This window comes from Trichoplusia ni, unplaced genomic scaffold (genome assembly GCF_003590095.1).
Source record: "Trichoplusia ni isolate ovarian cell line Hi5 unplaced genomic scaffold, tn1 tig00000182, whole genome shotgun sequence".
NCBI classification, from domain to species: Eukaryota; Metazoa; Arthropoda; class Insecta; order Lepidoptera; family Noctuidae; genus Trichoplusia; species Trichoplusia ni.
The window spans coordinates 167,113-194,512 of NW_020799994.1; the positions used below are offsets into that span (position 1 = coordinate 167,113).

The window sequence follows — 27,400 nt, forward strand, 5'->3', positions numbered from 1 at the left end:
GCTCATATATTTTTATAAATAGATTTATTTACTCAAAAGTATACGTACATATCTACAATATGGTTTATTCATACGTTACACGACTCATAACATTGTAGGTAATGTTCGTTATCTCTTATCTAATAATTTATACGTAACATGCGCATTGATTACGGAAACGGTCACGACAGCGTTAGTGAGAATTTTGCTAATTGGCTATATCTAATAGATAAGCAATAAAATCAATGGGGAGGACATCGGCTGCATCTTCAATTTATGCCGATGTGGATTCGCGATGCGTCGGGTCCCGACGCCGACCCCCGCCACCGGACCTCATATTTATACGCTAAAGCGGACGCCGCTAAGAGTTCAAACGTGCGTCGGGCGCTCGGAACAGTAGACGATCGAGAGAATCGCAACGCGTGGGTAGACGAGGGCGAGTGCAGTGTGCAGTGCGTGCGGGTCTTGTGTCGCTGAAAGCTCGCGCCGCGAAGCCTCCGACAGCGGCGGCATCGCGCGAGCGCCCGCCTCGCGTCAGTGCCGGCCCGGCCGTGCCGAAAGCACCACGCTCCGGCAACGATACGATCTAACTGTTAACTGCAGGACACTGGTACACACACTGTATCAACAACTTTGAATTATAATCTGCCGGCCGTCTAGTGAACGCGAATATTTTCATTGTGAAAGAGTGGTAAGTATTCTTATTTCTTTTTCTCAAGTTTATATACTCTTGAATATTTTTGTGCATTTTTTATAGAATTTCGTTATTTAAATAGAAATAAAATTGCATCACTAAGTGAAGGAGACTGCGAAATATTATTTCGTACAGATACACAGAGCGCACTGGCGAGGTACTTATCTGAAAAAGCCGGTCTACGAGCTTTTCCGCTGTTCAGGCCAAAGAACGTGTGTGATTAAGTCGATAATTTTTCCTTTAAGAACTACGAATAAATATTTTAAATCTCTTAAATGTATTTAATGTAAAGATTAGTAATAGTGCACTTCTATTGCAATGTTCCAATTTACCTTTACATTTAAATTATTGGGTGGTAATTGGTAATACATTTTCCGCGGCACTTTATAAAAAGAAGCATACATCCACGCTTATTCCAGTTTTTCTAAGTTTATCGTGCATAAAAATCATTCAAATGAATACAGAAACAAAATATTTAGAAATTGGATTTAAGTAGCAGTAATTATTAGTATTTTTTTAATTTGAGTAGCGCGGGTCACATTGTTTAGCTTATTGAAATAAAAATAGCGAATGTTACGAATTACCTTTTCAATAAATTAATTTATTGAATGATTAATAACAGCCGAATTGGCATAAATTAAATAAAGGTGAAATACATAGCGTGAGTGAATCGGATACAGCCGCGTGCCACAACAACGAGCGTAGCGGATTCAATGTTTCACAGTCACCACCGCTAATCATTCACGATTGTACTTACAAAGTAGATTGAATTCAAATCAAGCAGTTGATGCATATAAAAGATATTGTTCACAAAATAATTGTACAAATATCATGCCACCGATTAAATTATCACACTAATTAAATGTTCCTTGTACAAGAACGGAAATCTTATTCGTAACGTAGGGTTGAGTCTCTCCTTTCTGAATAATATGTTCTCACAGAATAGGGATGGTTCCGTTGTCTTAGGGAAAACTCCGCGCTCGGCGGCACGTACGCTACAAGGAGGAAGCGCATTCACTCGGGGCACAGCTTGTTTTAGTTTAGCCCTTCACATAGTTAACAATAACTTTTGCTGACGAATGCTGTTCCCTATAGTTTTTAGCTGTTTCTTTATCGTTTATTCATACTTCTTCCTGCATTTAAAATGCAGTCAAGTATTTTTTATAACACACAAAAGCTCTTACAGGTTTCGCGAGTAATGTGGAATATTCAAATGAAATAAACAATATTTTGTATCTACACAGGAATGACAATAACCATTTACTTCATAAGGCTTTTGTTTGAACGAGAGGGTAACTACGAGATTAGGTACATTTACCTTTCGGGGTTTTAGTAAAGATGAATAGTCTGCGGTCTGTTTTCTATAGCTCGTATTTATCTTGAGTTGGATTCGTTGCGGATCGGCAGCCCCCTCGGGGCTCATTGAGCGGCGAAATTTATTATTCGGGGTCAGTGTGTTGCCTCTGCGAACTCTGACTCAGAATTTATACGGCTCAAATAATAAAACCGCATCAACAGCGTTGTGACGGCTACGAAGACTTTCACAAGCTGATCGTTAAGTTTATTGTACACAGTTTTATGGAAATAATTCAGTAAATGTAAAATTCGCGTAAAGTTGCAAAAGTTTATATTTCCCAGGAGGTTTTATTCTGTAGCTTTCTGAGAAGTTTAGATTTATAGCTTAAGGGATTTCCTTGTATGCTACAGTGGTACTTCCGAAAATATGTAACGCAAGTCGGTGAATGTATTGTACGAATTGTCGGTTTCGGTTCGGTTGATTGCGCCGGTCGGTGGCGGTCGGCGGCGGCCGGCGGTGGGCGACGGGCGGCGCGGGTGGGCTCGCCGCGCCCGCCGAGTTCAAGTGCAGGGTGAAGGTTTCGCGGCTCCTTCGCCATCGCTGCCGCCACCGCCGCTGCTGCAACTACCATCTCCGCAGACACGCTTTGTTTCCAGAACCCTTACAAGTAGCTATTCTTCGCGGTATTTAAGCAGAACATAATATAACACTGGCAGTTTAGTTCATTTACTTAACGCGCTAATCTGTGTATTTGGCTCCTTTGATATTTTAATTTAAGATATGTGTCCAACTTACCAGGCATACTTGTGTTGCGACGGTAAAAAAGAAACCGAGATAAGGTTATTTCGCTCTGACATTTATTAATAGAAGCAAATAAACCGAAAACTTGGGCAACATGCGTAACGTATATTACGCAATCTGTGTGAGAAACAAGGCTAAAATAGAATTTGTACTCCGAATGATGTAGTTGTAGTAGTTGACTAGCAAATTTTAAGAGTAAATCAAAAGTAAATAGCTGCAATCATTGATGATGGTCTCACAAGGTCGCCAAGCTTCCGATTCTTTTGTTTAAACGTTTCACACTTAGAGCACGGAAATACGCCTAGTTGACGGGAGCTAAATGCCTGGCTGACGTTCTTCCTTTAAATATGCCTAATGGCCGTGATGTTAAACTAACTACGCTTTTTTAGCAATGGCAAAAACGATACAAGTGCCCACACTTTAGGTTCATGGGTTGTTACAAAGATGAGATCAACATTTTTTATTTCTGAATCTTCCTGAAGAGCCCCCCCCCGCCTCCAGTCAATAGAACGTTAGATACGGTTATTCGTCTCAGGAGTTCAGGAACATATCCGTTATATATATATATGGCTGCTATAAAGTTAAGTATCCTTAAAAGTTAGCAACGTCTTCGACGACCCCAGTGACTCCGCATTAATGAAAGCGCGCGTCAATATGCGCGCACGCAGTCCCGCCGTGACAGAATGCGCTCGCGGCGTCCGTCGACAGAGCTGCGTGCCACGCGCCGCCGCCGCTTCCTGAGAAAATGGCAACTTATGGGGAACTGAATCTGGGCCTCGCAGGTGCCATTGACCCGCGCAACCTGCCACACTCGACGCACATGTGTTGCCATTCACATTTAATATTTACCCACATACCTACCTCCACTTTATATAGGTTTATAGACTCGTAAGAATCGAAAGCCACAATGGAGCGGAATAAACTATGGGTTTAATGACTGTGGTGGATCGACTTCACAATGATCCTCGCTAGACCTTTGGTTCTCTTGTAAAACATACTTCGTCATCGTACTGACAATTTTAAAATGACCACATTCCGTGGTTAAAATATAAAATGTTGGTCCTTATCAATTTTTAAGAAAACCAAGTCTTATTATAATATTCTTGGTAGTTTTATAGATGTCATCGAAACTCGGTTGTCGGCGGAGTGCAATGTGTCCGCCATCGCGCCAGGCCGGCCGCCTGCGCCTGCGCCGGTGTAAGAGCTGAAACCGTTACCGGACCACAAAAATGTCGCAAAAAAGCTCGTAAACCGTTTCTGTTTCACTTGTTATATTGTAATTTTGTGACGTGACTTTTATTTCATGGTATATTTAAGTAGATTTACCAACAATAGGCTGCTCTCGTGTACTATTATGCAACAATCAAAGCGTGTAGTTCGTGATATTGTTTATTATAAAAATCATCGTCTGCCAATTTAATTTAATCTTTTTTTGGTGACTAGGATACTCAATTCATGTTCAAAATCATATAATTATGTGTGCCCACATAATTATATGTTTCAGTCGATCTGTCACGAATCGGAAGTTTTTATCACAAACCAGTAGATACATATATAGAATCATCAGGTAACTTGTACAGTAGTAGCGTATCACATCGAGTTACGTTAACGCACAATGAGAAGTATTGTTCTGCTACAGGATGGTTATTGGTTTCCGATGTACATAGCGCTGGTGCAAGTGTGTAAGAAGCCTCGGAACGCGTCGCCGTCTGAATATCAATATCGGAATATAACCAAGCCGCGATGCCAGTCACAATGACCGATAAAAGAGAAACATACGAATATAGCCCTACACTAAGTCTGTTTAAAATTCACGTTCAGTGGCAACAGCTCGCTTGGTGCTCGGTACCACCAATCGGAATGTAGGTTATGATGTTATTTAGCCCAAGTTTTTTGCCGGCGCAAGTTTTTATCACCTACAATAGGTAATAGTTATCTCTTTCCGTGCCAATCAATCTCATATAAGGCGTGAAAGTATTGACGTCACTGTGCTAAATTTGGTGTTGTTCAATGTGATACCTGCGGCTATTTTATTGAGTCCATGTCTTACTCTCATGACCTGTACAATGTAAATTAGGGGTTTTTCTAACAATAGACTAACCAGCACATAATTTAACGTTCGTGTAACATTTTGATTATAATAACACTTTAATTGTTAAACATTACTGATACGTTTGACCAATTGATGAAATTATAAATAGTTGTTATTTATTTTCACTAAAATAGGATTCCCGAGAATACAATTATGAATAATTAATAATAAAGGTTTGCAAATCATTAGATAATTATATTTAAATCAATTTGACATTTTAGAAAATATTTAAGTTGACATTTCAATATTGATTTACAATGCGAATAAGCTCTTCACATCGCGACGCTTTGTCAAGCAGTCATATTTATTCGTGCTCCTAACAATAAGAAATGATAATATCGGTGCTCGCAAGACGGCTCATTTCATTTCGATATTTCGCATTCAACCTCCAAGTATTGCTATTAAATTCATGTTAACAATAAAGAATGGCGTAGACTTACACTACTGACAGAATTTATAACTAGACGTGAAATTGATCGTGTCGATATACGGCGAGGCTCGAGTAAAGCGATGCATTAGCTACCTCCCTACGGAGTGGCTGGCCGGTGCCCACGCTCATGGCACCCACACACTAAGTAACAAGACAAATAGACATGTCCACTTTACCATTTACCGAGTAAAAATTCTCATGTCTTGTTTGAATAGGTCTTTTACCAATTAGTATTTATACCGACCGATATATGACGGTTATGGTTTGTCTGTTGCACTCACGGAACACCGTAGTGACCGAGACCCTTGCGTGCCGATCTAAAGTGTGAGAGAATAAAGACTCGACGACTAACAGCCCATTGTTTATGTTTAAACACCAGTCGTTTTGAACTTTCATGTGAACTATTAAAGATTTCGTTGTTCAAAAAGGATATGAGTTTCTCGGAGGTTTCTTAAAAAGGTTAAGTCAATGTAGCGTTTTAAAAAAGTTTGTACGTAGCGACTTTGTCCATAAGCAATTTAAATACTTAAAAATCCTTTTCGCTAATATTTTATTATATTGTATGATAATATATTTTTGATATATTTAGACCACGTCCATTATTTTTAATTGTTTTGATAACATTTATCGTTAGATCAAAAATAAGCATGAAATTTAAAATAAGAAATAGGTAATTTTAAATGTTGTATCAAACTTTTTCGCGTTAATAAAAAGGCTTAGGTGAGGCTACATAATGTCCAGAGGTTGTTTTATAGTGCGGAACGTGCGATGTCATTGTCCTACGAGTGGGTAAGGCGCATGCACCTCTGCCGCGGTCCGCCGCCGCGCCGCCTCCACCGGCGTCGGCGACTCCCAGCACCTTCTTAACATTTTTATACATACCTAAGAGCCGTTACGTTTATTTGGCAAAGCGATCCATTCTCACGATTCCTCGTACTTGACTAGAATAGGCATTACTTGCTCTACAATCACGACGAGATCATAAAGTTTTGAACTGTTGTCGTAAACATTCATATGTTTACAGAATTCCAGTTCGAATCTTACTGCACAAAGTTCAAAAAAGACCAAAAAATACACAATCGATATGTTTCAACTTTTAAGTATTTTTAGATTGAGATTCACCCCAACCATTAGCATGAAGTACGTACCATCCTACTTACGCCGTTGTTTCCCTTTAATCTTAAAAGGGTCTCAATGGAAGTAATATGTCAACGGACGCCCCACATGAATTATTCAGACAAGAAGAATACTCAAAGGAAATGAATACCTGAAAATCAATAAGATATTATGAGATGAAAATATACTTATCGTCCAAATGTTTGGCCCTTTTCTTTCGTATAATCCGTTTTTATGATATCGAAAGCCGAAACTTATTGGTTTGGCTGAATCTCGATCACAATATTCCTCCAACAAGCATATTTCTTTTGTTTATTGTATTTTCGTTAACAATAGCAGCCGTCGTGTTTACAGACTGACGAGGCTCGTGTCTACGCGTTACAACGATCATTAGGTTATTAGGATTAATTTGTGGCGTAGTACTTCCTGATTCGTGGCGCTTCCCTGAATTTGCTTTTAAACATTCGTGCGCCGACATCTTCACCTTGAACTAACATAGGCATTTTTTCTCGACAGTTTTTTCTACACCAATAATGATAATTTTTACAAGTATTCATTCAATATCTTGATGCTAGAGCTAATCACGAGCGTCGCTGTTCTCATAAGACTTAAAAAAAGGCATCGTGCTTGATGGCGATTATAGAGCTTAGCTAACTATAGAATTGACGTAATCTCTTATAATATTACGCTTCCTTAGTTTATTTTAATTTATATAGGAAGCCCAATCATCACTGTCGATGCCTTCTTCGTATAATCCTTCTCAATAATATTATCAAATGGTAAAGTAGTATCGATTATCATTAAGTTTTAGGTTAATTGTTAACATCAAATAAAAAAAGAAACGGTAAATATGTATAAATATATAAACTCATAATTATGACACATAAATTGTCCTGAAAAACATATATTAAAATTGTAATGACGGTAATGCCCTAACGGTAATCTTAATTCCGAGTTATTGAAATGTGTAAAGTCAAAGTTAATGTCTTTCAATTATCTGCTTTTACAGTTCCTGGTACTAAATATAAAATTAAATCGTTATTTGCAAAGTGCCTTTCTCAGTTTTTAGCAAATTATAGGTTAAACCACCTCCAAGTAAAACGATTCACAAATAAACAGTTTTAAACCAAACGAAACTGTAAATTAAGTTAACAAAATTCAAGTCACAGAGAGTTAACAGCTTTTTAAGTGAATTCGATCAGTATATTGTTAAGTGATGATTCAAAGCGAACCAAATGCCTGCAACTATATAATCGACGGGTAAACACGACACTCACGGTGATCTCCGGACGCGGTCATTGTACTGATTTTAATACTTTAGCCCCGTCGCGATTGAAAATAATTTAAATTGAGAATTATATAAAAATATGTTGGTTATCGGTATACTCACAGCAAATGAGTATGACAAAGTCTACGGGAATACTTGTTCCGCCATTAAAACAAGCTCTTTACTTACTGTAAAACAAATATTATATAAGTTAGCCGCAAGTGAATAACTCGTGAGAAAAATCTGATATTATTTACTTAACATAGATGATAGAGTACGTTGGTGAAAGAACGGTGATAGGCGGTGGTACCGTGGCATGGAGAGCGTAGGGCGCGCAAGCGGGCGACCGCCGCCATTGTGGCTTCCACTTACTAAATCAATATTTGCGCAGATGTCGGCGCAAGAGCATGCTATGCTTGTACCGACCTAAAATTCATACAGCTTATATGGCAATGTTAGCGGTAAAATTTCTCGGCAGCTACTTGTAATCCTTCAAATGTAGGTCGGTGCCGCACGCATTAGTTGACCCCGGCCGTGCTGTGCTGAAGGGTAATTCATTCAAATTGATCGCGCATCTCAATACGTATAACATAAGAGAGTTCAAAATATCAACCTCGATGTATTTAAGGTCACGGTTCCGAGTCCACAACGAGTTCGGGAAATCGAGATCTGTGTCGAGTATAGCCATTATTTAGTACTTAACTTTTTCTTTACAACTTACTTACGATGTCCATTACTCTGTAACTTGGCTCTCATAATTCTTGGCTATCATACATTTATAATTGCTGGCATTTGCTGTAATATATGTTTATGGAAGTTATCCAAGCGCAGAAAGGGACGAGGGTCAGCTTGCTTCACCTAAGCGTACCTTTGTTATTTTTTTCCGTATTTTTTGTACTGCCTGTGGTTTCCAAGTGAAAATGAATTGCATAATTTTCTAAACGATGACCACGATTCCCGTGTAATATGATAATGCGATGTATAAATATTTCATGTCTAGGGCTCTTTATTATCGTTTTTGCGCAATAACCTGTTCTTTACAATGCAGTTCCACTGCGAAAACAGGGCTCTATAGCTATTATTGTTATTTTTGTAGGTACTTCAGTGCACGTGAAGTAAGTTTATGCAAGTGCATTATTAGCACTTTGAGAAAGTATCGAGTTGAACTTCTCATGCTATTAATTCTCAGCGCAAAACTTTATCGTTGTAATTGATTTCTGCATGTAATCTTTTCTTAAATATAGTGTTCCTGCATAACAAAGCACCGACTATCAAGGTTTTCTTGAAATTCATGTGCGAACAGTAAAACGGTTAACAAGGAAATATCCGCAAAGTTTAAACTGTACTACGTGCTTTTGCTCACTCGTTTAAGCAAAACTCTAGCGTTCGTTTGTGAACACTTGGCATTCATTCCTTACATAGAGATATGGCCGGTAATGACTGGCCGGCTGGTCAGCTATCGGCCAGGCGCTCGTAAACACTGTTCGACACGAAGCATTCGAACATGGCTGCGAATACAAGTCAATAGACATCATGCCGAGGGCGCTCACTTCCTGGTCCGCGTACCTAACTGTTATGTGGCACACGGCCATAGAGCCCACACACCCCACACGACAATGTCGTCAAACTTTAGCACTCTAATTATATACACATGTCTATAAAAAGGATGCGGAACTCAAAGGTCACTGATTTAGTGGGCAATGAGACACACATGGTTTCCTCGGCCGCGTTAGGGGTGGGTGGCGCACGGGTCAGCGGACGCCCTAATAGCTTGTGTCAGAGAGCGGACCCGCAGGGCGCGTCCTCCGCGGCGGGGCCGGCGAGCTCACACCGAGGATGTCGTTAACCGCGAGGGGTACACGCATCACATCACTTTTAGTCGCATAGATCTTAAAAAATGCTGCTCCCAATCTAAACAGCAATATTTCTCAAATCATAAAAGTGAGTACGTAAAGTCATAAAGTTTTTATTAAAGAATGGCTGTATTTACAAAAACAAAACATTGTATTAGTTAATTGTGAGAGGTGTCAGTAAACGGCAACCTGGAACGTAGCTGAGTGGAGTTATAGCTAAGTAAGCAGCAGGCGACGTACGGGGGCAACGCTCATCGTGTGAGCGACGCGGCCGCGGACCAACAATCGCGAATTCAAGCTATGCCTAGCAACAGCCACTCACACTAACGGTGGCTTTCTTCGAGGCTCGAGCACACAGACATAGAATGTACTTACGAGTTTTGAGCTTTGATGGTCTTAGTGACATTAAAAGTGAGCTTTAGTGCAAAAGAAATCGCGTTAACTCTTCTAGCGGATATATCGCAACAATAACGCTTGAATACTTTCAATATAATGATTAGCATGAATTACTGTAAATAGTCGATTAAAATTTTTGATCGGATCGACATCACGAAATAGCCTGGAAATAAGATAATTCGTTCGAGTGCATGAGCGGAATGTTAACACGGTATGTAACGGTGATGGAGACGTCTAAAGTGGTTTTACCTAAATTATTCGGACTACGTTAGCTACGAGTGCGTGCCTCCGCGCACTGTTCTTTCTTTCGACAAAATATTTTTCCTGCAACCCTTGCGGGAATCATGCTTTACAATCATGAATTTTATGTTCAGTTTTGTGTTTGCTTGTTATTAACTTTATATAAATAACCATAAAGTTCCTACTCACAACGAATATTGACTACAAATAAGAAATGTCAAGTTTTGTTTTGTTCGCAAAGAGCGGTATAGATAATTTATATTCCGATGTATCTCTTCGTCTCTTGGCACAAAATTTGCGTGGGTCAACATACCGCGAGCACCTCGTGAAGGAAACTAATATTTGCCATCTTCCTACCCGTTCCCTTGAGGCACACAAACCGTGCCACGAGTTACTTCCTCGACATGCTTCTACTTTTATGAATAACCTTTTTCAATTTTTATTATCCTCTGGTTGCTATAAGTTAGAGTACAAATCTTTGGAGTAATATTTTATTAAAAACAGGTATTCCTTTTTATAATAATCGCCATACACGGGTGAGTGTACATTACATATGTGGTATGCGACGTGTGCATGCCGCGTCTACTTAGTATGTACGTGGCTGCTCGCGTCTGCCGTTAATCGACCGCTACACTTCAGTGACAATTATCGCCTAATAACGACGTAGTGTCGCCTTGTAGCCGAATCTAATAACGTCGCACCGTCGCCGTGTACACGACTTCTATGCTAATCACTTGTAATTTACGACGACCGATAATCGCGACACGCGTACGTGAGCGCATTGTGCGAACCGCGTGCGCGCATTGGGTAGGTGAGTGCTTCGCCAATACAGCTGCGCCTGCGAACTCAAAGCTGTGAGAACGTCTTGCGAGAATTTACAAATCGATACGACTGCGCTGCGATATAATTGTACATGCACCACGTTTAGATTGCTATCTATAAGGAGAATATAAAAGTGGCATGGATACATGGCGCATTCGCGGAGTAGGTGGGAGTGCTCCGTGACTCTGTGCCCTCCTGCCGAGTGACCCGCCGGTCATCGCGGCTCACATCTAGTACGCTGTCTCTTAGCCTACGATCCGGCCTTAGCTAAACACTTTTATGGACTGAAATAATAGGTAGAGAACATTCATCAGCTAAATATACCTTTCGGTATACATGAGGCTGCTACTATAAATAATTTACGAATAAATTTTGAAGCTCAGTACTTATTTGAATTGTCATGGGAAACTAATACTATTTATTTATGAGAACATAATTCATCTAATACCTAAGTAAACACCTAAAACAATGGACTTTCGAAATGAATCCAAATCAACAAATAATTCACGAAAAATGGAATAGAAATATCGAACTTACATTTAAAATAACAATGCATTATAGAGCTTCCCAATCACAAAGCAGTTGTTCAATGTTCAAGAAATTGGTGTCAATGTTCGCTGCGGTTGCAGTGTTCCGAAATTATGTGTTGGGCAACATCGCAAGGCGGACATGCCGCGCGGGCCCCGGCCGTACACCCGGTACGCCCTTCTGATCTGATTCAATCACATCACGTATTTGCCAAGAATTTTACGACAGTCAATAGGACCATTACCTATGTCCTATGTTTATAAATATTCAATCCAAAATATAGAAATGCATTGTTATTCACATATGTATGTGAAGACATTTTTTATTTAATCGATGTGTTATGGAAAATACGCAATAATATCGCGTGATTTTTTTACAAGACAATACAATTAAAGCATGAAGTCTAGTCTACAGAGGCTGCGTAGCGCCGCGTAGCTGTTGAAGTGTTCGTGTAGATGAGTAGATAGGTGAGATCAATGACGAGACACTCGTCTCAAGCTCGACAGTTACGAGTTCACAAAAACAATTAAGTGCGCCACATATTTTGTGGCTTTCCATCTGACTGCGTTTCAAATTCTGGTTTATTTTAATCGGATTAACTGTTACTTTTGACGTCACTACGATGTAAAAAACGGTATGCCAAATTATACTTGAGAAGTGGGTCTCTATTGTGTACAAGGAAAGAATCAGAGTCCCAGACATATATTCATAATGTAATACGAGTTTTATGTTAATTATTTCGGTACTTGTGTATATTATAGTAGGGACAATTATAGTAGAGTTAAACGATTATAATGTTGTTATTTATACACAGGCCATAGAAAAAACGCTATATTCGTACAAATATAGCGTTTTTATACACATTTTATATATACATTGTGAATAGCTCTCAACGTCAGGAACACGTGGTATTTTAGTAAAGCAAATAAATAGATAGTGGTGGCTCTCCGCACCCTCACCCTCTCGACAGAGGTGACTTGCATAGAGTGTCTAGACGGAGGGTACCCTACAATAACCATTTAGATTATATCTATGGATATTTGCGCACCTTTTTCTTCGTGTATTTTGTAAATTGCAGAATATAGCGAATATTATAAGACATAACTTTCCAAAAATTTAGATTGGAATAATACATCACTTATTACTAAAGGAGTCGTTTTAACGAGTACTCATGACCTCACATACCTTCGCATAGGCATGTGAGTATTCTTATGACAAGAAAAAATACAGAAAGCTCCCCAACGACTGACAGAGGAGGTAAGGGTGGCTGTTAAAAAATGCGTGTAAGGTGTACGCGGTACGTAATGAGTAGGTGTGTGTGTGTGCGCGAGTGTGCAGAACGCGGCGGGCGCGGATGCGTTCCCACGGTAACGCTCGCCTTACGCTACGGACCCTGGAGTTACAATAATTTGCTCCGCAGTTATTGACTCTTTCAGCCATGGAAACGGTTATATTTGTATCGAGAACATAAGGTACAATTTACTCGATGATTATAAAAACAATATCGATAAAATATCAACTCGAAAATATTTCAGCTCGTGAATTCGAACCATTCAACATAAATCGAAATATACTTAACGTGTAACTGTTATCAGTAACTGTAGAGAATGTGGTCCTAAACTATAGTGGAAGGTGTCAGAGACTGCCAATATTTAATATTCACAGCTGTTTCTAGAAATATGTTAGCACATACGTGAGCATGTTGTATTTCATTGAAAATCCTTTAAAACTGCCCACTGCCAACATTGTTTTGAATTGCTGTCGTTCCAGCCACTCTGAATGGACAGTTAAACTCCCCATTCACTCACAGCTAAATGGGCACATTTTTGTGCGAACCTTACATTTCCGCATTTCTTGGCCTAGCTCCCGACTCTTAGTACCGTTCAACAATATCGGTTAAGTAGAATTTCATATTGCCCTTCCACACACACGTCTTCCTACTTAGTAAGAGTAATATACCTACTTACTGATTTCGAATAAAATTTATAGGCAGATGTTTACATTTTATAAGATACTGTGTTATTATATGTATATCCGTATGGTAGTAAGCTAGTATATGTTGGTACCGAGTCTCTTTATGTACTTTGACCCTAACGCTTCTCCCTCTCAAGCACGCGTCGCAGGGGTGTAAGTAACAAGAGCCTCTTAAGGTGCCTGTACTCACAATACATATTCGTTTTTGTAATATAGTCAATTAGTATTTTTACTGTTCTACAGTACAATGTTAATCAACCAAATAATAGTGAAAATGTTACAGCAGTTGACTTTCATCATACAAGTTTTTTTGGTGATCGGCGTTATAGAAATGAAAAAAAATGTTTTGAACTCTTGTCATTTATTTATGAGTATTTTTACTTAAGTAGTACTTTTTATTCGGGTCTTGCTTAGTTTTTTAAATGTTACAACTTAATTGCTGATTGTTTAATGCAAAATCGATACTTTTAACAATATTTTTCTTTCAGAAATTTTCTATTAACCTATAGTGTCAGTGTAAATGTATTGGCACCATTATAGTTAACGTTAACTATCCCCGGCACGCGCTTGGAATTGAATCGTAAAACAATTCCATTCCCCCTGTGACTGTAAGAGTGTCGCCGTAGGTGGAGATGATACGATGCGACAGTAATTGATTCGATTGTGTGATTGTTGCAGACGGACGGGGTCAGATGGATCGGCGGCGCGCGGCGGGGGCGCTGATCGCGCTGGCCGCGTGCTTCGCGTGCTCGGCTGCGGGTGAGTCCCTCCTACAAGGGTAGATGCTGCTGTGGGGATACCCGCCTGCTCTCATTGTGTTTGCGTTGCTCTCTCCATCGAACAAACCAACACACAATTTGTTATACGAAAAAGAAAATAAAGCTAGGCTCGTTTAGCTCTACATTTTGTGGCTTTTATAAAGCTATTTATTTGCAAAACACGTTTAATGTTTACCATAAAACTGTAAACGAGCGAGTAAATGCCGCACAATAAATTATCGTGAATATGAAATTATCAAAAACTATACATTCACTGCTATTTTTACGACTGATGTATTTTTTTTTTGGCAACACTTACACACATTAAAATAATGAAAGGAAATAATTCAATTAATTGTTAACTATTATCACTGATACAGTGGACAAATCTGCATACAATCATTATGCAATAGGTGTCGTTATTTAGTCTTCCTTTCCATTTATTCATTAATATGTATGTATTTACAGTGGATACACCTAGTTATTTATATCCTTGTAAACATATGCATTGCAAATAGACTATAAATAATATCAAGTCTGATGATGACAATATATATTTCGACGAATAAATTCCAACAGGTAATACCAATGCTAATGAGTTCGTTTAGGCGTTAAACCAATTCTGATTTATTGTACTTTGATCGTGGTTATACAATAGGATCTTATATTTTGTTATCGTGTTTCGTAGCAGTCGTGACAATATCGTGCCCAAGTTCCAACGACATGTCAAACACAAAATGTTTTTCCAAATCCAAGAGCACATTATAAAATAACTGTACAAAAGTCAGGAATATAATTAAATGAAATATGTAGGTAATCTTATGATCTAAAAACGCTATCTATTTAATTGGACTATTGAACGTTTATTTTAATTGGCCTCGACGTTATAGCTCATTCACAGTTAACGTCTATGCACTTTTGGTCAGGTATGATGTATGTTTGTGTATCATTTATCTCAATAATTACATACGCATCTCAAGTTATGGCAGTTTTATAACCAGACATTAAATGTGCCGCACCGTTACAAGCGACGTTCTCTTAAACGAATGCCTCTCTCACAAATATGGTGTATGTTTATGGTTACTATGTTTGAATTAGCGAAATGTCGAAAGAAGTTCAACAAGAGTAGTTATTATGGAAGTGCTAAGTTTAGTATAATAGCCCAAGTTTGAGAGTGCAGGCTCGCAGGGCGCGGCCACGTGACCGTATCTTCCCTCAGCCGCGACTAACTGTACTGAGGTCTGAACGCTCCGAGTGCGTGTCTGTTTCGCGATGCATGTTATTAAATGAAGCTATTTTGGTCCGCGCAGATTTAGTATCCGCAGCACGGTTCCTTCAAAGAATTCGAATTGAATTTATGTTATACATAGGAAGTATATTTAAATGCGGCCTACAATGTTTAGGTCTACCCGTGTGAACTTCATCACGCATGGCGACCACGCCGACATTCATTCATTGAAACAACAATCCATATTAATGTAGTGCAAATTTTAAATTCAAGCTGCCTCCTCATTTCGATTGCCTCGACCCGTGTTCCTAAGCGCACGATTTTGCATTAAGTAGTTTTTTGTTCATGCAAAGCCATTTATAACGTCACACTTATACGAAAACGCGATTCATTAGGTATCATGGGAATTAGAAATGCTACGTCACGTACCCGAAAACTCGGGTATGATTCGGTACTTATTATTCAGTTAGCTCACTTGGAATTTGGACATTTCATCGCTCACGGTACATACTTATTCTTTTTACGTGGGAGTAACCCACTTTACATCTCAAATTAAGCGATCTATCGCGAATTAAGTTATTTTAAATATTCAAAACAGGAAATATGTACCCGTTAGATGTAATCAGAGCTCCGTTGCTTTTAGAGCCAACTTTGATCGTGAGAGTGGAAATAGCATATTCGAAATCCAAAAACTGGCAAAAACTGGATGCTAACGACATTCCTGGCGACCGTTAGGTGGACGATCTGGCTGCGGCGCCACTGCGCACGCGCACCCGCCATACTCCGGCGCGCCGACACCGCCGAGACCGCGGCCCTAACGGTGTCCTCTGATAAGCACTACACACACTGCATCAACTCCACCACTTGCATTTTGATTTTAAACTATTCAAGTTCTGAAAATTTTGAAACGCGCATTTACTTCGCTACTTATTCAAATTAAATGCTGTATCTTGCTTGTTTTATACATTACTTAGTAACTTGAACTGTTAGGTACTTTGCTACTCTTAATGGTCAATTACATCATTTATTTTTATTAACTTATTTACAAAATGCAACAAGCTTATGAATAAGCTGTTTTGTGTTCAATATAATTACACTTCTTTCAGTATTTTAATTCATTTTTAAGTAAAATCGAAGAGAAGTCGGTGTTTCCATGTTAACGACTCTCTCCGTTAGTTTAATTACAGCTTTGTCGCCTCGCCGCTCAGCTTCAGTAATTATACGCAGTAAAACGGATATGTAAAACGACTTTAAGACGATGACCGATCACGGGTCTCGAGCGATTTGCAGCTAATATCCTGCCCAGCTGTAACGTGCTTAATAAGTCAGTCGTAAAACAGCAGTAAAACATTCTCAGAACACTCTGACTTTAATGTCTGTATCGATATTTTTCTCTTAACAGCAGTTGATGTTCGAACAAAACCTTCAAACAATAGAGTAGTCTCTTTTTCATTTTCATCACGTTAAATACATTCAGCAGATATTTTACAAAATAATGTATTTAATCAATCGACATTGAGCACGTGAAATAAGATTGTTACTTTTACAAGGGTTCACTATGAGTTTACATGACATTGAAAATGATTGAAGAAAAAAATATAATCCGGCAACATGCAAGCGGAACATATTTTACACGAGTCACTTTACCGCAATACCCGATAAGAAAATTACGAGAAACTGAAAAATTAAATTAACACTGAGAGGCAGTACGCAAACAACATTAATTAACATTATATTTAAATGTTTTATGAATTGTATTTAATTTTCGTTTTATTATGTTTTCAGCACCTACAGCCAGCAATCAGACATCTTTAGATTTATACGAAGGTAAGGCAATCGGACATAATGTCATTATTATTTTGCTACGTGACGGGGAGACACTATTATGGATACGTTATGAGATCCAAAGTGTTGTAACTCTTTTCATTTCCTAGTAGAAGCAAATAAAAATATCAGATTTTAACACAATCATTACCTGACTACAAATACAATGAAGTACGTTTTACGCAATTTAGGGTTTAATCGTAAATAAACCCAATTAAAATTGCTATGCCTTGAAAACACCATGAAATGTAAAATATATGCGCCTCTCACTATCTGCTAAAATTAATGTTGGCGTTTATGTTCCAGGAGCTCCGGAAGGTTGTTACTACAACTTCCAACATTATGGCGAAGGCGATCGAATTATGACGAACGAGCCTTGCCTAAACTGCACTTGCCACAACCGAATGCTGATGTGCTACTTGAGGGTATGTCCCTTCACAAAAGCCATCGGTCAAGACTGCACTGTCGAAAAACGAGCGGACCAGTGTTGCCCTATCGTTACATGCCCGGACGGTGAGTTTTTATCAAAATCTTATTGCAAATCTTCGAATATGTTAATCGATTTGTTCACATGCACTTTGAATTAAGCAGCCATTGTTTTTGAATAGCTATGGGAATTTTGTTTACATATTTGTTTTAAGGACTTGCCTGGCAATAATTTCATTTCTTATTACTGCCATTTATAGTACACTGTTTATGATTTAAAATAGTTTCATAGGTTGACAATATGATCATTGCTAATTATAATTATTCACAGTAAATTCAATTCAATTTTGTAAACAGTTCCAGTTGACCTACTCACATCTACGTCGACCACGTCTCCAGCTGAATATGGAGCAACTGGACTTGGCAAATTGGACAAATACGGATGCAGTATCAACGGCAAATATTTCCCTGAAGGATCTAAAGTGCCCCCGACACCGAACAAACCTTGCGAACATTGTTACTGTATACGAAATATGACGACTTGTGTTATGCAAGAATGTACTCTGCATGTAGATGGTTGTACACCGATCTACCACAAAGATGTTTGCTGCCCGGTCCGTTATTCTTGTGGTAAGTAAATTTGCCTGCTAAGTTTTAAATCTTGAAATTTAGTATGTTGATAAAGTACTAATAAGAACAAAATAAGCACGACTTCTCTAGTACCTATTACACCATTTTGTTATATATAATGTCTGGTGCGCTAATAGATTTGCTTTACCATTTCAGATCACCTAGACGACGAAATGCCTCTACTGGACGACATGTCAACTACTGTTCGTCCAACTCCAGGATTTTTACTGACTACAACAACTGTTTCGCCTGTTACACAAATGACTCAAGACTGTGTGCACGATGACCAAATATTCGCGGATGGAGCTTTAATAAAAACCGAAAAAGCCTGTGAACATTGCTATTGTATGAAGGGAGATATAGTTTGTGTTGTACAGGAATGTGGCGCACCCATGGAGAATGAAGGCAAGAACTGCACTTCCCTACCTCCACGAGAGGGCCAATGCTGCCCAGATACCTATATATGTGAAGGGGACGAGCTAAGCTCTGAATTGCCTACAGAAACAACTACAGAATCTGTATTGGAAAAGGTCACAACGTTATTGCCTCCAAGAAGAACTGGTGTTGAAGGCAGCGGGTACAGAAATGAACCTGACGAAGCTCTATACACATCCATTCCGACTATGGAACCTGAAGTCGAAGGTAGCGGAGATGATCATGATACATCAAAACCAGAATATGATGGTGAAACAATACCTCCCACTGAAGATGGTGAGCAATTCATATCTGTCACAAAGGCTCCTATGCATGAAGATCAGGAGCATCCTGCCACAGAAACTGACAAAAATGTAGAAGACCTAACCTTAGAACCTCATGATAGTGTAGCAACAACGATGTCTTCCATAGAAAAAGTTACTGACAAGTTAGACGAAGTAACAGCAGAGTTGAAGCCTCACGAACATTATACCACAACAAGCCCTGAAAAAACAAGCACAGAATATGTTGAATCCCTAAATACTGTTCCTGATGAAGTTCACGATGTTGACGATACTAAATCTCATGGTGAACCAACTCTACTTACTACAAGTGAACCAACGATAGAAGTCAGTGAAAGCACATCTTCAACCGTAAATGAAGATAGTAGAACTACAGTATCATCTGAAAAGACAGAATTTGTTACTGCCGCTACTTCTGCATCTGAATTCGACACATCAACATTTACACCAGAAAAAGAAATCTCTGATGGTGAAAAAGATATTTCAAGAACTACTGTCGCTAAAGAAGAGGAACAAACAGAAAAAATTGATAATGAATTAGAAAGTTCTACACCTCAACCATTCATTTCAAGCTCTACAAATATTCCAGCAGAAGAGGATATAAAACAGACGACTGAACCAGATCACGCCCAAAATACTGTAGCTGTAGCTGAAGAGGATACAACCGATTCACATATTCCGAATGTCACGGAAGTACCTGAACCTTCGATTGAGGGTGAGAAAACGACTGTTGTTAATGTCGAACAAGAATCAGCCACTGACAAAACAGCTATAGATGAAGTTTCAAGGCCGAGTGAATTTGTACCTACTACAACAATCACTTCACATGACGGTGAAATCAGTACAGAAGAACCAGATAAGGGATTGAATACTATACCTAATGAAGTTAACGAAGAATCGACATCTTCAGCCCCCCACTTAGTAGATACCAAGACTACTGAACCAGAAACACAAGATGAGGACATGAAACAAACAATGACACTAGACACCGCAACTCTGACTCCAGATGTTATGGTTACTAAAGGTGATCAGTACACAGTGACAACAGAACCATCATTTAGAAAAGAAGATGAAATTAGTGTATCTACCAAAAAGACAATAGACTTTATATCTACCACAGTAAGGCCAGAGTTCGTAGATGAAGGTTTAATACCTACATCGACGCATGATGAAAAGATTGGTTCGAGTTCTGAAAGTCCGTCAATCGAAGAAGACATGACCACTTTAATACCAGAATACACGAAAGATATGGAAGAAACTGAAGGTTCGAAATCAACCAGTCCAGACTTAAACCTCGATATTTCAGAAGTAACTGAAAGCGAACCTGTGAAACACTCTGAACCCTCCGCAGATCATGAAGGTGAAACATTATACAGCACAGAAAAACCGACAGAAACAACTGCATTTGTTGAAGATGTCGAACATCACGAGGAACCAAGCCGCATTCCCGGCGAAGGAGATTGTTTATTAAACGGAGTTACTTTCAGAAACAACTCAGTGGTGCCAAGCACTAACAACTGCCATACAGGATGTAGGTGCGTGAGTAGCATTATCAAATGCGATCCTATAATATGTAGCCCACCACCTGATTACATGGACAATTGTCAATCCATCTATGACTCTCCTGATGGTTGTTGTCCTACATATGTTTGTGACCATCCTAGAGAGACAGTTCCGCCTCAATCAGACAATCAAATGTCTGGAACTGAGTCTCCTCTTTCATCACCTTCAATTGAGTGCCGTGGTGACCAATGCGAAATTAGCGAACCAGTCAAACAATCTACAGAAAGATCTGAACCTTGTACTGCTGATAGTTGTTCAGGTGAGACTGGTCCGAAATCTGAATTACCCCATACAAGTCCAACCTGTGAAAATGAGGCAGATTGCAAATCCGTGGAAATTCCTACTCAAGAGGCCACTTCTTGTGAGGGAGATTCGTGCAAAAAGGTTGATTGCACAGGAGATAATTGTGATCCTAACGCTATATTTGTACCTGACTACACACACAAGACTCCTCAAGATATTGCCGCCCAAGAATGCACTGGAGAAGAGCCTTGTAGAAGGAAAGAAACATCTGATACAAGTGCAAAGATACCATCTGAATGTGATGGTCCTAATTGCATATCAGAAAAGGAAATAACAACCCAAGATGTTGTCTACACAAGTACAAAATCATCTATACCTACAGAGGAAGTAACAGAAAAGGTAGAGGTTTTGCATGAAGGTAAAGTAACTGAAGTACCCGAAACAACAAAACAACCACAAGAAACAGACACTTACACAACAGAAAAACAACTTGATGCCATGAAACCAAGCAAAGATGACGGTGAAAAAGAACCTGCAATTAATGAAGAACTGGAAACGAAAAAGCCTGCAGACATAGATGACGAAGTGACAGAAAAAATACAGATTTTAGATGACGATAAAGAAACACCTATTGATACTAAAGAAACAATGACGGAAAAACCTGTTTCTTACGATGATGACCAAAAAGAAACATCTGCCATGGTAGATGATATAACTGAGAAACCTACTGTGACAGATGATCATGGTGAATTTAAACCAACAGACGTTAATGAGGTTATAACAGAAAAACCAGTCAATGCCCAAGAAACAGTAACTGACGTACCTGCCGTTACCGATGATTACGAAAAAGGATCATCTACTGAAATTGAAGAGGAACTAACTGAAAAGCCATCCATCATAGACGATGACAGCAAATTAAAACCCCCAGTCATTGATGAAGATTTAACAGAGAAACCCGAACATGTTGATGAAGACTTTAAGGGTAAACCAACTGATATTGATGAAAAAGTAACTGAAAAACCAGTTCTGAGAGACGAAAATGATAAAGTAAAACCCACATCTATGGACGCAGAGGTTACAGAGTCACCCACAATGACGGAGAGTGATGAAAAATTGAAACCTACTGTTATCAGTGAAGAAATAACTGAAACACCAGCCCTGACAGATGACGATGGTAAAGAAAAGCTAACAGCTATAGATGAAGAAGTAACTAAGAAGCCAAAATTACCTGGTGATGACGAAAAAGAAACATCCGACATAGTTACAGACATACCTGTGCTAACTGAAGAAGGTGATGAGAAGGTGACATCTGTTATAACGGAAGAATTGACTGAAAAGCCTGCTGTTACCAATGAAGATGGCAAAACGAGTCCGGTCACTGATGAGGATGTTACAGGCAAGCCTGATACGACTAATGAAGATGGCAAAGTTAAACCGACAATTATTGATGAGGATGTAACAGATAAACCTAACTCAATAGATGACGATGTCAAACTTAGGCCGACAGTCGTTAATGAGGACGTCACAGGTAAACCTGATATGGCTGATGAAGATGGTAAAGAAAAACCGACAATTATCGATGAGGATGTAACAAGCAAGCCTGATATGGGTGATGAAGATGACAAGGTAAAGCCGACAATAATTGATGAAGATGTAACAGGTAAACCTGATGAAGACGGCAAAGTATCACCACCAGTCATTGATGAGGATGTAACAGGTAAACCCTATGTGGAAGATGAAGATGGTAAAGTTAAACCGACAATCATTGATGAAGATGTAACAGGTAAACCTGATTTTATTGATGAAGATGGCAAAGTAAAACCATTAGTCGTCGATGAAGATGTAACAAGCAAACCTGATATAGTTGATGATGCCAACAAAATAAAACCAACAGTCATTGATGAGGATGCAACAGGAAAACCTGAACTGATTGATGAAGATGGAAAAGTAAAACCGACGATCATTAATGAGGATACAACAGGTAAACCTGATACAATTGATGAAGATACCAAAATCATACCGACAGCCTTTGATGAAAATGTAACAAATAAACCAGATGCAGTAGATGAAGAAGAAAAAATAAAACCCGCAAAAATAGGTGAGGATGCTACCGCTAAACCTGACATTGCTGATGAAGATAGCAAAGTTAAACCGACAGTCGATGACGACGAAGTAACGGGCAAACCTGATTACTTTGATGAAGAAAACAAATCTAAACCAACAGTTATTGATGAGTATGTAACAGATAAACCTGATGTGACAGATGATAACAGCAGGAGAAAAACTACTGATACTGAAGAAGGAATAACTGAAAAATCTTCATTGACTGATGACGAACATGACAAAGTACAAACCACGGTAATCGATGAAAATGTTACTGATAAACCTTCCCAGTTTGATGATGGTAAAGGAAAGCCAACAGATACTGATGGAGAAACGACACAAGAACCTACTTTGGTAGATGACGATAAACAACCGCCTGTCCTTCAAGGTGATGTAACTGAGAAGCCCGTACTATCAGAAGATGACAGAAAAGAAACATCTGCCAACGTTGAAGATTTAACTGAGAAACCTGCTGAGATTGATGAAGATGCAAAAACTAGACCGACAGCCATAGATGAAGTCGTATCCGATACGCCTTTAGATATTCAAGAAAAAGTAACTGCAATACCTGCTGTCACCAATGATGATGAAAAAGATTCATTCACAGAAGTTGACGTCACAATGAAACCTATCCAAATAGACGAAGATGCTAAATACAAACCATCAGATGCTGATGAAGAAATAACGAAAATCCCTGTGCCAATGGATGATAATGACAAGGAAACATCTCCTGTCACTGAAAATGTTATAACTGAGAAACCAGCTGTCACCGAGATTGATGTTAAGGAAACACAAACAGTCGTTGACGATCAAGTAACTGAAAAATACACTCCAACAGATGATATGAGAACAAAACCCACAGAAATCGATGAAAAGATGACAGATAAGCCTACTTTGCTTGATGAAGACATAATTAAATCGACGGTACCAGCAGAGGAAACCACAAAGAAACCTGTTTCAGATTCCGGTGATGATGTAGGAGTAACAGACCAATCCATAAACGAGGTTACGAAAACACCGACAATGGTAACTGAGGAAGGATCTAGAACCGAGCTTCCTGAAATAGAAAGAACGAAATCCGATATTGAAGAAGTGACTCCTGAAATTTCATTACATTCTACAGATTCAACCTCAGAATTACAAGAAGTCACAAAGACGCCTTATCATGAATCAACTACACTTGCAGGTGAAGATGTACCCGCATTTAGCACAGAATCTGCTGTAATTGAGCCATCTGATGTAAGTACATCAATGCCGATCGAAGATTTACCTTCCAAATCAACGCAAACTGAGGAAGCAGAATTCGTTCCTGAAACACCAACCAAATCTCAGCCAGACGAAGACGAGGCGACAACAATGGGAGTCTATGAAACTACTCCTAATGTAGCTATTACTTCCGGCCAGGACATCGAAAAAGAAACCTATGAAGTTACTAGTCCGAAACAAGACGTCGAAGAGAAACCCAGTACTCAAGCGACAAAACTACATGATGAAACAGCATCAGATGAAATTACAACCAAGTCCACACTAGGTCAACAAGAAGAGACGTCCACTGATATACCAGACCTCGAATCACTAACAACGCGAAAACAAGGCGATGAACTTGTGAAAATAGAGCCTCAAGAAGGACCTGAAGATGATAAACATAAACAACCAGAAAGTGGTCTGATGGAGGATGAAATGACAACGAAAATGTATGAAGAAAGTGACATAAAACCAGTTCCAGAGTCACATATGACTGATCAAGCAATTGCTGTTACACCTGAATCTGAAAGTACATCTGATGTAACCGAGCACCCTTTTCAAGTGTCTGGACAGCCAGATATTCAGGATGATAAGAAAACAACTTCCGAAACTTCGGAATCGGACAAACCAAAAGATGAAGAACAAGATAAAACTATTACAGAAACTCCAATGAGTAGTCAAGATGTATCAACAGAACATCAAATACCTTTAGAAACTCAAAAAATAAGTGAAGAAGGTACCACAGTTAAATACTACATACCAGAAATTGGAGCAACAGAACTACCTGACCAAGCCATTAGGGACGATTTGGAACATAGTACACAATCATCAGAACTTAACAAAGATGAACAAGACAACTTGACAAACGCTACAGAAGAGCCAGTATTGGATATAACTGAATCTCAAAAGGATGACGAAAAGACAGGTGTATCTGAAGAAACTCATCAAACACATAAAGGTACGACGCCTATAGAAGAATATTCACAAGAGCATGAAGCTACTACAGAAGAAGTCCATTCCAAAGCCCCTGACACATATGATACACCAGAAATTGCAGAAAGTAGTACAAAATCAGAGGGCTCGAATGATTCTGAAGTCATGCCCACTGAGATTCCGAAGACAACAGAAAAGATTGAGGACCAAACTGAACCAAGTTTGTTGTATACGGAATCGCATGACCATGAGATGAAACAACCTACTGTTACAGAAATACAAGAACAGTCTACTAAATTGCCAATTTCCTCAGAAGATTCAAAAACAGAGCAACCTGAAGTGCAAGTGACAAGTGAAACTCCTCAATCACTTGTAACTGAACACTCAGAAACCACGATTTCCGAAAAAGAGTCACAAGATCAGGAAGTTGTTACAGTACAAATTCAAGAAACTACTAAAATACCAGAGTTGCCTGATGTGGTTACCGTACCTGAAGAGCAACAAACAAAGGTACCTATTTATATGACAGAACCTGCGGAAGAACATGATGTTAAAGAAACAGCCACAGAAGATATTAGTAAAGTAACTTTAGTGCCTGAGGAACCAGTTACTGAGAAACAAGAAACTCTAACTACTCTACGAGAATCATCCCCTCATAGTCATGAAGAGCCAACAGAAAAACCGCAAGTAGATACCAAACCACATGAAGCTACCGAATCTCAGACTGAAACTTCAGAAACGACACCAGACTTAATTATTTTAGAAGAACATACTCATAAGACGGCTGCAGAAGTTACAACAGAGTTGCCTTCTGAAAATGAGGTTACTGAGGAAACTAGCGATGTTTCACCTTATGAAGACCATACTCCAAAGGTTACAGAACATAATCCAAGCGAATCACCAATCGACAACGAACGCTCGACAGTTTACCCCGGAACTGAACATCAACAGCCAGAAATGACTACAGAAAAAGCACTAGAGATTGCTACAAAAGATACCGAAGTTGACAGGAAACCTAGTGAAGAAACCCCTGTTGAAGAAGGAGTGACCGAAAAAGAAGTAGAAGTCACTGTACAAGACACGGCCGAAGATAGTAAGTACACGACTGCCCATAAAGAATACACTACTTCTGCACCAACTCAAGTCTCCGAGGAAACAACTCCAGAAGCTATTACAGAACCAGCAATAGTTTCTGTTTCGGAAACTGGCATTTCTGAATCGAGCACAAAAGAACCACTTTCCTCAGAGAAACCAACACAAGAAACATCCGTAGCTGAAGATGAAATAATCTTCTCTACAACTAAAGCAACAACTCTTAGACAAGAAGAAGAAATCTCAGATGATAAGGTAGCTAAACCAGAAGACAGGCCTGCTTTGACCAGTGAAGTGCCACCAACAAGCACAGCCGCTGAAGTTCAGAAACCTAGTATCACGGACACACAGCCTACCGAAAAGATTCCGGAGCCAGAGGAAGAATTCCCTTCAACGGGACCTAACGGATACGGCGAACCCGATTATATTGAAGAAGATCAAGCATTCGGCCCTGGTACTTGTCGCTACGGTGGCAAGGTATATGTTTCTGCACAACAGATACCACGAGACGATCCATGCGATTTCTGCTTCTGCTTTAGAAGTGATATTATCTGTTTACAACAAAGTTGTCCACCGCCTATTCATGGATGTCATGAGGAACCGATTCAAGGTTTCTGTTGTCCCCGATATGAATGTCCAGTGTCTATGGCAACCACAGTCAACGTCACAACGACCACTACGACAACGACTACCACCCTGCCTCCACATTTCCCGACTCATTCGTACAAGGGCGCAGCACAAAGAAGAGGCTGCCAAATAAAGGGACACACGTACAAAGTAGGGGAAGTAGTGCGATCATCATCAGGACCATGTTTACATTGCACGTAAGTACCTACTCTGATACATTTCATACTCTTACACAACTTATGAATGATTTTGATATTAAAACTTATTTAAATCATTTACTTAAATAACGTTACTTAATGCTAATCAATTTTCTCAATTACAGATGTGGAGGAGACGGCCAGATGAAATGCGATCCCAAGGCGTGCACTCCAGAGCCCATGCTAAGGCAAATGATAGCAGCTGCTGTATCCGCCAAAAGACGAAGGTGAAAGCCCTACGAGAGATCCCAAATTGTCTCGTACACGCGATCACAAGGGTGAAGCGCCTATGTGATAATTAATTCCATCTACTCTTCTATGCACAA

General features: G+C 39.3%; 1 protein-coding gene across 1 annotated transcript; it reads left to right on the forward strand.

Moving 5' to 3' along the window:
* On the forward strand, positions 1 to 27,400 carry LOC113506975 (microtubule-associated protein futsch). Its single transcript, XM_026889825.1, has 7 exons — positions 1 to 670; positions 14,168 to 14,248; positions 17,261 to 17,302; positions 17,606 to 17,812; positions 18,083 to 18,355; positions 18,512 to 27,074; positions 27,200 to 27,400. The coding sequence occupies exons 2-7, from the start codon at positions 14,182 to 14,184 to the stop codon at positions 27,303 to 27,305; spliced, it is 9,258 nt and encodes a 3,085-aa protein (XP_026745626.1). The 5' UTR covers positions 1 to 670; positions 14,168 to 14,181; the 3' UTR covers positions 27,306 to 27,400.

Bases quoted from the DNA above. Each gene is read 5' to 3' on its own strand.
- LOC113506975 (XM_026889825.1), top strand. From the start codon at position 14,182: ATGGATCGGCGGCGCGCGGCGGGGGCGCTGATCGCGCTGGCCGCGTGC. The intron at 14,249-17,260 runs GTGAGTCCCTCC...TTATGTTTTCAG, and splicing joins CTTCGCGTGCTCGGCTGCGG to CACCTACAGCCAGCAATCAG. The intron at 18,356-18,511 runs GTAAGTAAATTT...TTACCATTTCAG, and splicing joins CCCGGTCCGTTATTCTTGTG to ATCACCTAGACGACGAAATG.